Below are 15,402 nucleotides of genomic sequence, written 5' to 3' on the forward strand. Positions count from 1 at the left end.
TTGAAATTTCAAATCTATAATAATAAATACGGAGAATGCTTTGAAATTGCACTGACATCACATGCCACTTACCTAAGTTGTTTTTTCCTCGCATGCCAGATTGGACTCAATGGGTTTACTTAAGTCATGATCAAGGTAAATTAATGGAGCATTTGTTTATCTTTTTCGCTGGGTAAGATGCTTTATAATATGTTATAGTTACACTAATGCAGAGTAGGAAAAACAGCGGTACATGTTGAGAATAGTTTCACATTGATGGTAGGGGATCTTGTATGGACTTATAAGTAAGTTGGGTTATTCCCCATATTTTCGATTGGTTTTATGAAATGACCTCAACTTCTTCATGATATCAGAACCGATTGTCCCATGTGTGAAGTTAAATGGTCACATGTGCTTCACGTCACCCTGATGTATTGTTCACGTGTTAGGCTTGAAAATTCATCACACGTGAGAGACGCGTTGAGAATAAGTCATACACTAATAAGAGGAGAGACATGGTATAACCTCAACTTCTTCAGTACCTCAAGACATCATCAAATTGTAAAGGGATTTTTGAACATTAGTCCTTGCAAAAAATTAAAATTTTAAAAAAATCTGGTGCTAGATTACATATTCAATTTAATCCATTGAAGTGTACTTTTATCAAAATTTATATTCAATTTTTATTATTTAATGTGTATTTTTATTTAATCTCTCCACATTAAAATTTTATTTTATTAATATGCACATATTTAGTTCTTTAATTATAAATAAACACAAATGAGAAGATATTAAAAGAAATTTGTGATACAAAATATATAAATACATGATTGTACTGTGCCGAAATATATATATATATATATAAAATTGACTTTTTTGCACCTACATTGTACCGAAATATACTATAATAAACCTAAATGTATGTACGAAAATGTATTATATTGAATTAATATACCTAAATATCAATACCGAAATGTATGTACCAAAATGTACATACCGAAATGTATGTACCGAAATATAGTATATTGAATTAATGTACCTGAATTGTCTATTGTATGACTTAGCCGAACCCCTCTCCTTAGTGTAAAATATATCGTTGTACTCAAAAAAAAAAAAAAAAAAAAAAAAAAAAAAACTCAAATGTGTGTACCAAAATGTATGTACCGAAATGCATGTATATGTTTGTATCGATGAATTAATATACATATATGTTTGTATCGATGGATATACCGAAATATTCAAATATATTAATGTACCTAAATGAAGAACATACAAAATTGTTATCGGACTATATATTATAAAAACAATTATCTGCCTAAATGTAGACATGAAAATTAAATTTAAATGTAATTAATACATTAAAATAGGAATAAAAGATAAATAAAACATCAAAATATAACTAATATATGAGATGATTAAATGTACTAGGGACTAAAATTGGATTTTAATCTTACACAAGGTTATAGTCTAAAACTCATCTTTTTAAAGAATTACAATGAAGTTTTCTAAATTGTAAATCAAGAGATTTGTATGCCAAAATATTTAACAGAAGAAACGGTTACATTGGTGCAGCAACATGTTTCTTCCAGAATGTGCCATGCTAACGTACGCTAACAAGATAATTGCAATTTAAACTTTACTGTTTGAGAAAAAAAATAAAAATCGTGAACCGTTTTCTTTTGTGTTTCTCCGGATATCCAAATTGTTTTCATGTTTCCAACAGTGGCCAATTTGCAGGATTAAGGTGCCACTACCGCCCATTTCTTGAACCGCCTTTTCTTGCGAAAGTTGGAGCTCTGCAATTTTCGGCTTCTGCTCTTGTTGTTTTGCAAAATAGTTTGATGTGTTATGCGACCTAAACATTTTTGTGGTGTTTTTTTATTTTTATTTTTTGTTGAAAATAAAATTTTATTAATGAAAGGGAATATTACAATTTGTGATAGATGGGTCTAAGTCCAAACAAACACAAAACACTAAATAAACAGAGTAAGACATAGTAGAGTAGACAGACTTAAGCAAAATGAGAGCTACACCCAAAACATAGAGGGAGGCCCATACATACTTAGGCCTGTAGGCAACAATAAAAAACAACAGGAAAAAACTTTAATCTCAAGCAGTAAAAAGCAAGCCTCCACCGCCACCGCATCATCCGGGAAGGAAGAGATTGCCCCGAACTGAAAAGAGCACTCGAACCAAAACTAGATTTGAGAGTGTTGCGCACAATCAATTCATCAAGACCAACAACATCCACAACCACACCTGAAATTAATGTAAAAAAACATACAGGAGGAGGGGAGGGCAAAGGGGATGTGTAAAACAGCCTGTTCCAACATGAATCATTCTGCACTTCGCCCAACTTTTATGGTAAGCTGGTTCAGCAATGGGCTGTGAGCGTTGGGTCTTGTGTCAAGATAGAGTCCAATATTCCGAGATCTAATTCATGATTATGGGTTGGAAAAAATGAGGGGTAGCAAGGGAGAGGTAGGAAGAAGGGTGCGATGTGTGGATGGTTTTGCTTTGCTTTCTTTCTTAAACAGAGAGAGAGAGAGCGCTGATTGAGGTAGTAATTAGAAGAAAAGTAAATATTTTTATGGTTAAACATGTGATTTAGAACTTACTCTTTAATAGTTGTTTTGCACCAGAGAATTTCTGGCTCAATTCGTACACAAAAATATTTATTCTTCTGGGCAGGGAGCTTTAACTGGAACACTAAAGAGAGAGGTGGTTTGGAAGTTGTCAGGGACCATGAAAAATTCACCATTTCCTGTTTAGAACAAGGACAAGAATTAAACATCACAAACCAAATCGAAAAAGAAAACGCAAAAAGAGTCATACCTTCTTCTAAGCCTTCTCCACATCAGATAGAGCTTGAATTGAACATTGTCCAGGAATTGGAAATATACATGTCTCCACGTCCTCTTGAGAAGCAAAGGGCAACAGAATCCCAAGAACCCTACAACAAAACCAAGCGCAACGGATAACCCAACCCATAGACTTTGATCCTCATCGTCGTCCAAATCCTGGTTGTTCTCATTCTCATCTGCATCATTGCCATTACTTGACAAGCACTGGTTTGGAAGTGGGGTGCCACAAAGTTTTGGATTCCCTTCGAATGCAGAGGCACTGAAGCCTTGGAGCTGAGTGCCGGCTGCTATTGATCCTTCAAGATTATTGTATGCAACAGTAAACTTAGATAAGAAATGGAGACTTGATAGTGATGATGGGATTTCACCTGACAGACGGTTGCTGTTGAGTTCTAATCTCTCCAACTCTGTGAGGTTGGATATTTGGTCTGGAATGTTGCCGGAGAAGTTGTTGATGCTTAGATCCAGTTGTTGAAGATATTGCAATTGGCCAATCTCAAAGGGTATGCTGCCACTTAAACTGTTTTTCCTGAGGGAGATTACTCTGGGCATGTTGGCCACATACTTGTACTGTGAAGACAGCACAGTTACATTATTACCGCGTTGGAAGTAGATGGGCAACTCAAGAGAACAATGGCCTGTTTGATTCGTAGGCTTTTGCAATACTAACGCTTGTAGTCCGCAAAGCTCCCTTGGAAATTCACCCGAAATCAAGTTGTCAGTCAACAACAAATGGAAAAGACTCGGAAGAGTCGCCAACCAACCAGGTATTGTGCCAGTGAGCCTGTTAAAAGACAAATCCAAGACTTCCAGTTTCCTGAACTTTGAAATCCATGCAGGTATTTGACCTGTCATATAACTGTCATACAAACTGAAAACACACATATTTTGTAACCTGAAATCAACAGTTATATCTCCATCTGGCATTTCTTCACCTTGAAAATTTTCTGAAAGAAGGAGCACCCTAAGACTTTGGAAACGCATAAATATCTTCATTGCCCCTGTGACATTGGTGAGTCTGTTATGAGAAACCGAGAGGAAGGTCAAGTTTTTCAATTGAAGAATCTCAGGTTGGATTTGTCCCTCGAAATCATTTGAAGCCAGTCGAAGTGCTTTGAGGGACTTGCATGAGTAAAGGCTTGTTGGCAAGATACCAGTGAGTGCATTATTTATAAAATCTAGCTTACTAAGTTGAGTAAGTTTAGAGAAATCGAGCGAAGAGATATTCCCACTAAAACGGTTGAATCCCAGATTTATTTCAACAAGGTTTGTGCAATTCATCAAAGATGGGGGCAGAGGACCTTCTAGATTGTTGTAATGAAGGTGCATGAGCTTTAATTTGGAGAGCTTCCCAACATTCTCACCGATGGGTCCGAAAAGGCTATTAGTAGATAATGCAATTTCTTGAAGGGCCTGAGCATTGTAGATATCAGCAGGAAGGGAACCTGAGAGAGTGTTGTCGCGAGCACGAAAGACCTCCAATTTGGAACAGTTTCCTAGTCCTAGAGGAATTGAGCCACTGAAAATATTGTGGGAGAAATCCAAGACTCTAAGCGAAGAGGAAAGAAGACAGATAGAGGATGGTATTTGGCCTGTAAAATGATTATTGCTGATATTCAAACTGCTCAAATTCCAGGCATGTTGGACGAATGAAGATGGAATTCTTCCGTTAAACTGATTGCTAGATAAATCCACCATCTGCATATAACTTGATGATAGAGATGATGGTAGTTTTCCGGATAAATGGTTTTCACTCAAATCAAGGATCTGAAGGCGAGTCAAGGTCAAAAAAATTCCAGCCTCAAGAGGACCGGAAAGCATATTGTGGGAGAGGTTGAGATGCGAAAGATGTGTGAGGTTTCCAAGAGAGCGAGAAATGCAACCTTTGATACCTTTGGAGGGCAACAACAAATGAGTTACCCTATCAGACATATCACAAGTGATGCCCTCCCATCGGCAACAATCGTTGGAATACCAGTTTAAACTGGAAGAATCAATATCAAATGAAGACCGAAGAGAGTGTTGGTCAATTTTTCGGCATGCGGGGGTTGTAGCTATGAAACTTGAGATAAAAAATATGAAGAGGAAGCCATATGAAATTTGAAGTGCCATGTCTGTATATTTGATTGCTCACAAGTTTGTTATATATAAAACACTGCTTTGTTTAGACTATAAGGGCTAGAAACATCGAAACATGAACCATGCTTCTTGGCAGATGCATGCGAAGAATATAAAGCACATGAGTTGTACTATGTACCTGTATATGATTCCTGTTACCTAGCTAATCTGCCCACCGGCCAGGTGAAAAACGATTTTAGCCTTTAAGTTCCACGCTAAAACTAAGTGGGTCTAACGGACTAGCTGTAACTCCTACTAAGCCCATGAAAGTATATTCCTTAACTTTTCGATGTGGTACAAGTCATGAGCAGCTCCAGCGGGAGCTCCTGCTCGAGGGACGGACTCCGGAACAGGGTTGGATTGCCCGAGGGAGGAAGTCCAGCGTTGGCTGGCGAGGAAGCCCGAGCAGGCTCGAGTGCCAGGCCCGTTGATTTGTGCCTGCCCGAGCGCTCGAAGGCAATTTGACATGGACTGACGTCAGGACGACGTCTCCACGCTTTTTGAGGGCCACGGAGACGTGGATTCCGACGAAACCGACTGTGCCGATGACAAGAACGGATCTCCGCCGCTTCCTTCTCCCACGACCACCGTCTCCTGCAAACTCATCTCCGCCGCTTCCTCCCCTGCAAACTCATCTCCGCCGGTTCCTCCTCATGTGACCACCGTCTCCTGCTGCTACTGCAACTTCAAATTCTAGGTTTTCAACCAACCCCTTTTCCATTTCGGCAAGACCCATTGCGAGATTCTCAGGGCTTGGTTCTCCGTTGGCGTCGGATTCGATTTAACCTTGCTCTTTTCCGTCTCCTTCCTCCTCATATGGGAGCTCGGCAGAGCTCTCAATCTCTTCCTTCTTCGTCCACAGTGAAGACAAGTTTTCTGAAAAAAAATATTATTATTTTATAAATAAAAAAAATACTATTATTTTATAAATACAAAAATACTATTATTTATTACATAAAAAAATAATATTATTTTATTGCTTATTGCCAAGGCTATTCAAGTGCAACGGTGAAGATGCAAAAGGCAGTTACTGTTCACTAGGTGGATTGAATAGTGAATAGCCTGGGGGGAGGGTTCCCACGCTGGAGTTGCTCTCATATCCTCACTGCTGGTTGTGTTGTAATGCTGAGTTCGTTCACGGTTGGTCACTCTCCGCATTGCCAGTTGATTTTGGAATTGGAACCTCATATTTCTTCAGTCATGAGGAGCAGGACTAAGGAGTAACATCAGGTTGGTTGGGCTTCAGAATTGTCAACAATACCAAGTTTTCCACAGCCACCTTGGACTATGACTCAAAAGCACTTTCATAATTCACCCTTTGAACAAAACGTGTTCTGCATTGATTGTAAACCATTTGCCTGAAATTTAAGTCCTCTTTAGCTTGTCGATTAAACAAGAAATTAAGCCCTCGAACAAGAAAATAGAAAAGAAGAAATTGGGCCGCATTCAGGACAAGTTCCCGAACTTCCTTGTGAGCATGTTGAGAGTTTTGTGACCGTTGGATTTCAAAAAATTGATGGTGGATTATTTGTATTAATAATGATTGATATAGTGATTTCATATAGGAGAGACTTATTTTGAGGCTAGACATGGCAATACAGTTACGATCCAAGAACGTATTAGTAAGTGGGTTTTTAGGTTCAACCTATACACGAGATATATGATTTTTGAAAGGGTTTTTATGAAATATCATGTTATCATGACAATGTTTTACTCAACGAATGCAAATATTTTATATATTGAAGACGTTATGATTTATGTGTTTTGTAAACATTATTATGGCATGATCATACATCTTTTATTAGCTCATCATGTATGTTAAACTGATGTCTATAGTATTGTCTGGGATCATGACGAACTTCACGTGTATGTTCACACTGCACGTTATGCTTAATTTGGATTTATGTAGTTCCAGCCTTTACTAGTTGCATTTAGCTTTCAAGCCTGAAGTGGGATGTGCCTTGCACCACCTTCACGTGTATTTGTACTTGAGCGTAGATTTATACACCCAACTTGTTCATGTTAGAGTGTCCTCCCTTGGATGAGCTGTTTTATTTTTTTGTCAAACCTTGGATGAGCTCGTTTGTTTTTTCTTATGAGAATATTATATCATACTAACTATATTTGAGTTTTATTGTGATATAAATGTATTCTTTAAATTCATTTTTGACAATAATCGAACTTAAGAACTTTTACTTTATAAATAAAGATGAATACCACTAGACAGTAGCAATATACAAGTGTTCTTGAATTAACTGGTTTAATACCACTAGACAGTAGCAATATACAAGTGTTCTTGAATTAACTGGTTTAATATTAATGCCTTAGTTTTGATAATTATACGTATGATTCTTTTTTTTAGAACAATATACGTATGATTTTTAAAATTTATGAGTTTTGCAGAGAGACTCGGGTTATTATGTTCCGAAAAGCAAGGTTTTAGAAAACTATCCCAAGTCCAGGTGTACCAGTATTGGCACTCTCATCCACCAAAAAACACTCACCGGCTACCCCAACAACTTCCTCTCTCTCTCTCTTCCTCTGATGTCAAACTGTACGGTGGAGCGCTGCACAGTTGAGACCAGCGATGGAGTCAAGCTCAGCACAAAGCTCTTCAAACCCGGAGAAGAAGAAGAGATCAAGAAGGGCAGCCCTGTGGTGGTTCTGGTGCACCCATACTCCGTCCTTGGCGGCTGCCAAGGCCTGTTGAGAGGAATAGCAGCTGGGTTGGCAGACAGAGGCTATAAAGCTCTGACCTTTGACATGAGAGGGGTTGGGAGGTCAACAGGAAGGGCCTCTCTCACTGGGTTTGCAGAAATTAAGGATGTGATTGCTGTGTGCAAATGGGTTTCTGAGAATCAATCAGCTGACAGGATTTTGTTGGTGGGTTCTTCTGCAGGTATAATAATTTTGAATTTTTGTGCTCTTTTAGAATATGTTTCTGCAATTTTTATTGGATTAAGCATGTTGTTTATAAATTAAAGGGTGTGTTTTTATGTAGATGATTTTTTGGATCTGTGGATTGTGTATTAGCTTGTGGTGGTTTAAAGATTGCTTCTTTGATTGGTTTGGTGAATGGTTTTGTGGATCTGTAATTTGGATATTAGTTTGCGAAGTGATCAGAGTGTTACATAGATAACAACTAATTACTTTCTGAAGCGTCGTCGAAAAATTAGAGAAGGCTTTGGATTTGAGGGAGAATTGATGATATGAGGCTAGGATTTAATTGGTAATGTTAGTTATCCCATTTAAGTGTGATGAAGTTGGGATTTCATTTGGTAATGTTGTTTGGAGTATTTCTGACTTTCGTGTTGCTGATCGAACTGTCCTTCGATCATTCAAAAGTTTGGATTTTGATCACATTCAAAGCGAATATAAGTATGATGAAAAATGTTATGTGCAACTATGATGGGTTTCTCTAGCTCGACTGGAGATTGTAAATGTTGTAAAAGATGATAAATGATGAGAAGCCTAAGTTTCTAGTAATTGTGAAGGACTTGAGCTATGATTGGATAAAGTCTAGCGTCGTTGTAATTTCGAACAGCCTCTCACTGCTGCTCCTTAACTTCTTGTTCTGAATTGCGATTTTTGGTTATCGATGTGTTGTTTATGCTCTCTACTAATTGCAATATGAAAATCAATACGTAAGTAAAATCACAAGGTCAATCAGTTTTGGTGAGAAATAGATGGTTTTTTTTTTTTCTGCAAATAATCTTGTGGTAAACAATGAAGCATGATCTAGGATCTTTCTGGTATGAACCGCACATAATTGTTGTAGACATGGTCGGAAAAATATAAGATGTTATTCATAGTCCCGTCTGTTTTGTTCGTTTTATGATCATTCGAGCTGGGGGTAACATAATTTCCTCATATGTTCTATAATTTCCCTATGTTACGGTGTAGGTGCCCCAATTGCAGGCTCTGCGGTAGATCAGGTTGAACAAGTTGTGGGCTATGTTAGTCTGGGGTATCCTTTCGGCATGCTTGCCTCAATCCTTTTCGGGAGACACCACAAAGCCGTACTACAATCCTCAAAACCCAAACTTTTTGTAATGGGGACACAGGATGGGTTCACGAGCGTGAAGCAGTTAAAGAACAAGCTAAGTTCTGCAGCCGGTCGTGTTGAAACACACCTGATTGAAGGAGCAGGCCACTTCCAAATGGAAGGCCCTGCTTATGATGCACAGATGGTGAATCGTATCCTTGAATTCATTGCATCATTGTAGATAATCAACCATGTGTAATGGAGTTGTTCTATTTCAGAACTGATCGGAGCTCTCCGCAGCGATCAGATTCTCTCCGTTTGCAGTGTGCTGCAGTTGTATGTATATGCTAACTTGTAATCGTGTGTAATTTGCAGGAGCTTAGTTGGTTTGCTATGTGCTTTCGGTGTAAAATTAAGCTGCTGTCTCAACAAATACGACAGAAAGAGAGTCGTTAAATCAATCTTTAGAGTCAAGTGTCATCCAGTACAACCCCGAAAGCATAATTAAGGTTAAACTAAAACTGAAACGAACCCTAACGCTTACACTAATCATTCACTTGATTCGACATCAAATCCGAATATGGCACAAATACTACAAGCAGGCATATATCATATGTCGTCGCTCTCAAAACGTTGATCATCGGATGCAATTCTGCCGTCTCTGGTCATTTTGTTGCCATTTGAACCATCAACTGCCCGACCTTCAGCCATTTCGTCATACTGCCGTTTTCTCCATCCTCGTTCTTGGTCTAGTGATAGTCTTTGGGAGAATGTACGTTCATCTGTTTTGAAGCCAAAGAAGGAAGAAAAATGGCACTGGTCATCAGCAAAAGTTAATAAGACGTTGCGCAGCTGTGCTGCTTCAGAGATACATTCACTGCAATAATACATAATACATCCATTGTAATTTTTGGAAAAATATATACGTAACACAGCAGCGAGATGACCTTGATGTTAAAAATTACACAAAGTTTAACTGTAAAGTTGTACACAGTAAGTACCAAGTCAAATCTGACTAATAAGGACTAAAGATACAACATAAGGCAGTGGAGCTTTATTATGTATTATAGAACATGGGTTATATGCAATTAGTTATTACCGCTTTCAACGTCAGATGCATCTTCGAGTCTTGCAATTGCATCGACCAGTGCCTGTTCATGCTCCTGCGTTTTATATAAACCATTACAATCCCGACAATAAAAGAACATCACGCAAATAAAGCATAAAAGATGCTTGAATTCATACTTTGAGAACTTTCTTGGCTTTCTCAATCTCCATGGGGTCAGGATGGCTGGCTCTGAAAACCTTTTCCACCTGTAGTATCAAGCAAAGCGGGAAAAACAAGTTACCACCAGGTAATTGGAGGAAAAGCGGGGAAGGAAAAACTTAAATCATCATACTTATACCTCTTTAATCAACGAGTCTGTATGAAGTATTTCAATATCGCTCATTGCCTTCCTGCCAATGCCATTTAGTTGCGGAGGCAAATCCTTCTTGGAACCCTTTGCAGTCCCTCTACCTCTTCCTGCACCTGAAACTGCACCGCCACGTGCCATCGACTTTTTATTCCCTCGGCCAGGTCCAGGTCCGGGTCGACTGCCTTTACGAGAAATCCCAGGACCATCAGCTTCCCACCGAATATCTTCAGGAGATATCTATATCATTAGAAGGAACAACAACAATTAGCAAAAAGCGATTGGGAAATGAGCTCACAAGGCAAATCACAAACACAATCTAATGGGCCACAAGGTCCACAACCCATTACACTGTCAGTACAATGTTAAGCAAGTATTCGATCTCCCACCACCTTTGTTCATCCCTACTTTCTCCACATCCCAAGGACAAAAAGTGAAAACTAAAAACTAAAAACTAAATGGTTATCAAATGGACCCATGGTAAAATATATAAGAACACTGCTCAATATCAAAAAGCACAAACTTTTGACATGATGATTTACGTGCTGATAATGAGGTAACTCAAAATCAATCTGCATTTGTAGCTTTATTATGAATAAAATGGTTAAGGAATTGAAAAAATTAGCATAGAGTACAGATTTAAGTTTAAATATCTGCAAAAACAAGCACAGAAAAGCAAAGTACCTCAGATTCTCCTGAAGTGCTATAAACCCACACAAACTCATTTGTCATAATGTGCAAAAACAAAAATAAAAACTTTGATTTTTGAGATTTGAAATTTAAATATTTTATGAGACAAAGAATATATCTTTGGTAAACAAAAGGATTAAAGCCCTACGAAAGAAACAACAATCAATAGCAGTATACCTCTTTTAGATTGACCCATTCCCATGTCTCATCCACTGTACCAATATCATAAACCAGAGCATGTAGCCCCTGTCAACATTTGAGAATTGTTGGAATTCACGAAGATTTTTATTGGAGTTGTGTGGTCAAAACTGCTAAATTAAAAAATGCTTACTCAGGTTCAGATGAATTCACAGCAAGAGCATACCTCAGCACGGTTGAAATTAGTTATAACAGCCTCATAGAAGTGATTGTCTTCAGGCCACCTTGTCCAAACTTTTCTTCCTACTAACGGATCATCAGTTTCACCCTCAGCAGGCTCATTTTCCACAAAGGCACCGGCAGGACCTCGATTAGTGGCTTGGGGCCTTCCAGGAAAATTTGTGGAAGGGTACTGTGAGGACTTCAAAAGCGGGCAACAAACTCCATTAAAGAACAGGGAAAAACAAATCCAAGAATATATGAATAGCATTGCACCATTTTCTTAACCCAGGATTATTTCAACTTACAGATTTTGGTTTCTTGTTCCGAGGTCCTGGAGGAGGACCTCGTCTCAAAGCTGCAGAGGATTGTTGCATGGATGGAGGCAATGCAGGAGTTGGAGCACCGAGGGATAAGGACTGTGATGTTTTCTGTTTCTTGCGTGATGCTGAAACAGTTGGACTAGGTAGGGGGTCATGAACAGGCTGAGCAGCATTAAGTGTACCATGTTGAACCCCACTTGTTTTTCTCCATTCCCTAATAGCATACAGTAAAACATTTCTCATAAAAAAATGCAGAGCTATCCAAATGTATTTGCTGCTCAAACCAACATGGCATAATATAATCAGACCTTAATCTCTGGATCATGTCATCGGCATTGACCCTGGACAAAAGTTCTCTGTGTTCCTCATCAGATACTCTCAGCTCCTTTCTAAGTTCCGTAATTAAAGTTTCCTTATCCTGTAAAGTACATAAGAACTGACTTTCAGGCCTAAGTTAACACAATCATACTTTTGATCCAAAAGAAAAGCGGAAGAAAAACTGCGAATAATTAATCAAACAGCTACCCAGGTGAGGGCATCAGATTGAGCACTAAACGCCCTTAGAACTGAACAGTATGCTTCTTGCTCAATGCGGTGAATCTGGATTTCCATGTCACCATGCATCCTAGATAATGGAGCAGAACCGACGGCTGCTGACCTTCCATTCCCAGAAGTTCGGCCACCTCTTTGAAACCTATTTTGATGAGACGGCGGAAGGTCATCATCCGTTCCTGCAAATGTTTCAGAACATAGCAAACTATTATTTCTAGCTTCAGTAACAAGTCTATTAGGTCTTTCAAGAACTTTGCAATAGGAAACCATGGAATCCCTTTCATTTCTAAGGGCCTTGCCCCCGCCAATAGCCACCTTTTTCAGTTATATACATGTCTATATGCATGCAACATATTTAGCAGGCTATTTCTTGTATCTGTGCCTCACAAAGTATGCACAAACTATATGTATATGGAAATATGGATCTTATATTCCAGACAAACCACGTAAGAATGCATACCTTCCTCAAATGTATCGTGACACTAGCGAAAAGAGAACTAAAATTGTAAATCACATCAACATTTTCTGATAATACAGAAGATGGGTTCTAGATGCATGCACAGTCCCCTAAAAATGTTGCTTTAGCATCCAAGAGTAGTACCAATGTTAAATAAACAAGAAAAAGGAAAAAGAAAGATACCTTGGTTACAATGTTAAATATTTTGCTAATTCGGAAAAATAACTATTGCTTTTCTCATTGTTGTCATGCAACGGAACAAAACAGCTTTGCAGGTATTTATAACAGAAACATAATCACTCTCATGCCCAAAATGCATCTTTCACTATTCCTACACTAAACTAACGCATCCTTTTGTTAAAATATGTTAAACTAATATAAGCCATAATTTTCAGCCTTAATTGCCAACTTTTCTGAATAAAACAAACCAACGACAAACACACAAAACGTGACCAATATATAACAAACTCTTTAACTTAATGCCGATCTGTTACTTTTCTCGCACCATCAGCCTTTTTCTCCTACACAGTGACCTTGGCTAGAAACGGAATAATAGGACCTAACTACCATTGACAAAATTCCACAGAGGAGAGTTACAAGTGACTTTTCTCAAAGGATGAAACTGAAACAATTCCAAGCACTGCTCACAAAAAAGTGAATATCATTCGGGCGTTCACCCAGTGCTCAGAATGCAAAACACAAAGTTTAAAACACTAAGCAAGACCAACTTAAAGATGGGAAGAATGGGATTTCCCGAATCGGAATCAATCTCCAGAACATAATGACACCAAATTACATGTTGTGGGAGAACGTGTAACTCTTACATGGTGCTTCCAAACCAACTTATACAAACTAAAAGAAAGAACAAAGCCAAAAACAAAATCCTAGTACCTCCGAGCACAAGTCGGGTACACTACATTACAATTAAAGGCGAAGCACAAGACGGAACACAAGCCAAACTACATGACAATAAACTTTCTTCGAATTCAACCATGGTAGACCAAAGTAGTACAAATTCAAGGAAATCCCACAAAAATAATGAATTCACAGTAAAAAACGAACATCAAGAGCAGTAATCAAACCCAAATTCACGAATTTGAGTCAAAATTACTCTGAGAGCCAATAAATTACACATTAGAAAAACAAAAATACATACAAATCAAAATTGAAAAACAGATAAGCAAATTCAACTTAGCTTACCACTGCTATCTGAGAGTTCGTAGTCCATCACCGCTCCTCAAAACCAAGACTTTCGCTAAAACCCTAGCAAACCCACGTCAAACCCAATCAATTCAGCAAACCCACGTCGGAAATTCGATCAATTTCATCGAAAACTTGAACTTGTACCTACTGGTACCCTCCAAAACAGATAAATTCGCAAAATTTGACCCAATTTTAGGACAGCACGGTCCCAAAACCTCAAAGAAGTTGAAATTAGGGCCCCAAGAGCGGTGACGATCGATTGACGTCAATGGGAGCGAAATGGGAATGGAATACCTGTTCTAATTGTGGGGCGTAACTAGAATTTCGAAGAGTTGTGGGGTAAAAAGAGTGGGGATTGGACTTGGAGTGTGAATTCGAAGAAATTGAATTCCGGCAGAGGGATTGGAGATTGGAGATAGGTCGGGAGGGAAGTCGCGGACTTCAAACTAGTTCTTGTGGCGCCTCAATGTTTTCAGTTAATAATTCAGTTTCAGTTCCGTGTTTCCTATTGGCTGATGGTTTTTCTTTTACTTATGTTAATTAATAATTTGGGAAGTGTTATTCGTACTTCAAAAATCTCATTTTACATTCCTCACAAATGTATTTTTCTTTCTAAATATAGAAAATTATGAGATTTTTGGAATGCCAATAACAATTCTCAATAATTTTTATTTTTATGTTTTTAGCATAGTGCTATTCACACACTCATTCTTTATCTCATACACACCTTTACCAAATTTTATTATTTTATTTATTTGATCCGATGACTGAAAAATTGAGAAAAATATATGAGAAGTAAAAATGAGCATGTAGATAGCATTATCTTCTTTTTTTTCGAGTACCCACCTGGCGCTCAAATGTAGGTCTCACATACGAGCCATGTTAGCAAACTAAGCGCTAGTTTGGAATTAATGTGCTTTTAAAAAAAAAACTACTTCTCATGTTCTTTGAGATAATCAACTATAAAATAAACCAGTTGAATGTTTGATAAACTGTATTTTTAAAAGTTTGTGAGTATGAAAACTGGTGTAAAAGCATGGTACATAATGATACAACATACATTGTATGGGGGTGGTGGCAACGACAAAGATGACAAGGTAGTTGCAGCGATGACACCGACAATAGTGCGGGTGTATTGGTAGCGCCATAATAAAGTGGTTGGATTGTAGAGGTGGCAGTGATAATGGCAACAATTATAGCGTTGTTAGTGTGACAACGGTGGTGGTGGTGATGGCGGCAGTGTTGTAGGTTGGTGGATGTAGTTGTAGGTTGTGGTGACGACAGTGGTAGCAATGGCAGTAGCACTGGAGGTGTGGGCCTGCGGGGATGATGGTTATGACAACAAAAATTGTGAAAGTATGGTTAGGTACCAATAGCGAAGAGTGGTGGTTGGGATGTATAGTTTACAATGGTGGTAGAGGGGTGGCAATGACGATGGCGGTAGTGATGGCAGTTTTGG

At 38.4% G+C, this 15,402-nt stretch overlaps 3 protein-coding genes across 4 annotated transcripts; 1 reads left to right on the top strand and 2 right to left on the bottom strand.

Annotated features, from left to right (window-relative positions):
• Nucleotides 1-2,745: 2,745 nt before the first annotated feature.
• Nucleotides 2,746-5,331, bottom strand: LOC137714175 (receptor-like protein 3). Its single transcript, XM_068453455.1, has one exon. It carries the CDS (start codon nt 4,953-4,955, stop codon nt 2,766-2,768), a length of 2,190 nt encoding a protein of 729 aa, XP_068309556.1. The 5' UTR covers nt 4,956-5,331; the 3' UTR covers nt 2,746-2,765.
• A 2,070-nt stretch (nt 5,332-7,401) lies between these two features.
• On the top strand, nt 7,402-9,342 carry LOC137715207 (uncharacterized). The gene is made up of 2 exons (XM_068454451.1): nt 7,402-7,860; nt 8,865-9,342. Exons 1-2 carry the CDS (start codon nt 7,506-7,508, stop codon nt 9,185-9,187), a joined length of 678 nt encoding a protein of 225 aa, XP_068310552.1. The 5' UTR covers nt 7,402-7,505; the 3' UTR covers nt 9,188-9,342.
• Nucleotides 9,343-9,389: 47 nt separating this feature from the next.
• LOC137715206 (protein EMSY-LIKE 3) lies at nt 9,390-14,372 on the bottom strand. 2 transcript variants are annotated; one of them, XM_068454449.1, is made up of 10 exons: nt 13,941-14,371; nt 12,257-12,462; nt 12,040-12,149; nt 11,717-11,945; nt 11,416-11,610; nt 11,229-11,297; nt 10,353-10,601; nt 10,192-10,260; nt 10,046-10,109; nt 9,390-9,728 (listed from the first exon to the last, which is right to left on the bottom strand). In XM_068454449.1, exons 1-10 carry the CDS (start codon nt 13,966-13,968, stop codon nt 9,556-9,558), a joined length of 1,392 nt encoding a protein of 463 aa, XP_068310550.1. In that variant the 5' UTR covers nt 13,969-14,371; the 3' UTR covers nt 9,390-9,555. The 2 variants fall into 2 exon arrangements, with proteins under 2 accessions (XP_068310550.1, XP_068310551.1); XM_068454450.1 differs by having other exon boundaries at nt 9,686-9,823; nt 13,941-14,372.
• Between the last annotated feature and the right edge of the window lie 1,030 nt (nt 14,373-15,402).

The sequence above is a fragment of the Pyrus communis genome, chromosome 14 (genome assembly GCF_963583255.1).
Source record: "Pyrus communis chromosome 14, drPyrComm1.1, whole genome shotgun sequence".
NCBI classification, from domain to species: domain Eukaryota; kingdom Viridiplantae; phylum Streptophyta; class Magnoliopsida; order Rosales; family Rosaceae; genus Pyrus; species Pyrus communis.

Bases quoted from the DNA above. Each gene is read 5' to 3' on its own strand.
- LOC137714175 (XM_068453455.1), bottom strand. From the start codon at position 4,955: ATGGCACTTCAAATTTCATATGGCTTCCTCTTCATATTTTTTATCTCA.
- LOC137715207 (XM_068454451.1), top strand. From the start codon at position 7,506: ATGTCAAACTGTACGGTGGAGCGCTGCACAGTTGAGACCAGCGATGGA. The intron at 7,861-8,864 runs GTATAATAATTT...GTTACGGTGTAG, and splicing joins GTTGGTGGGTTCTTCTGCAG to GTGCCCCAATTGCAGGCTCT.
- LOC137715206 (XM_068454449.1), bottom strand. From the start codon at position 13,968: ATGGACTACGAACTCTCAGATAGCAGTG. The intron at 11,611-11,716 runs GTAAGTTGAAAT...CCGCTTTTGAAG, and splicing joins GGAACAAGAAACCAAAATCT to TCCTCACAGTACCCTTCCAC. The intron at 11,298-11,415 runs GTATGCTCTTGC...AAATGTTGACAG, and splicing joins CTAATTTCAACCGTGCTGAG to GGGCTACATGCTCTGGTTTA.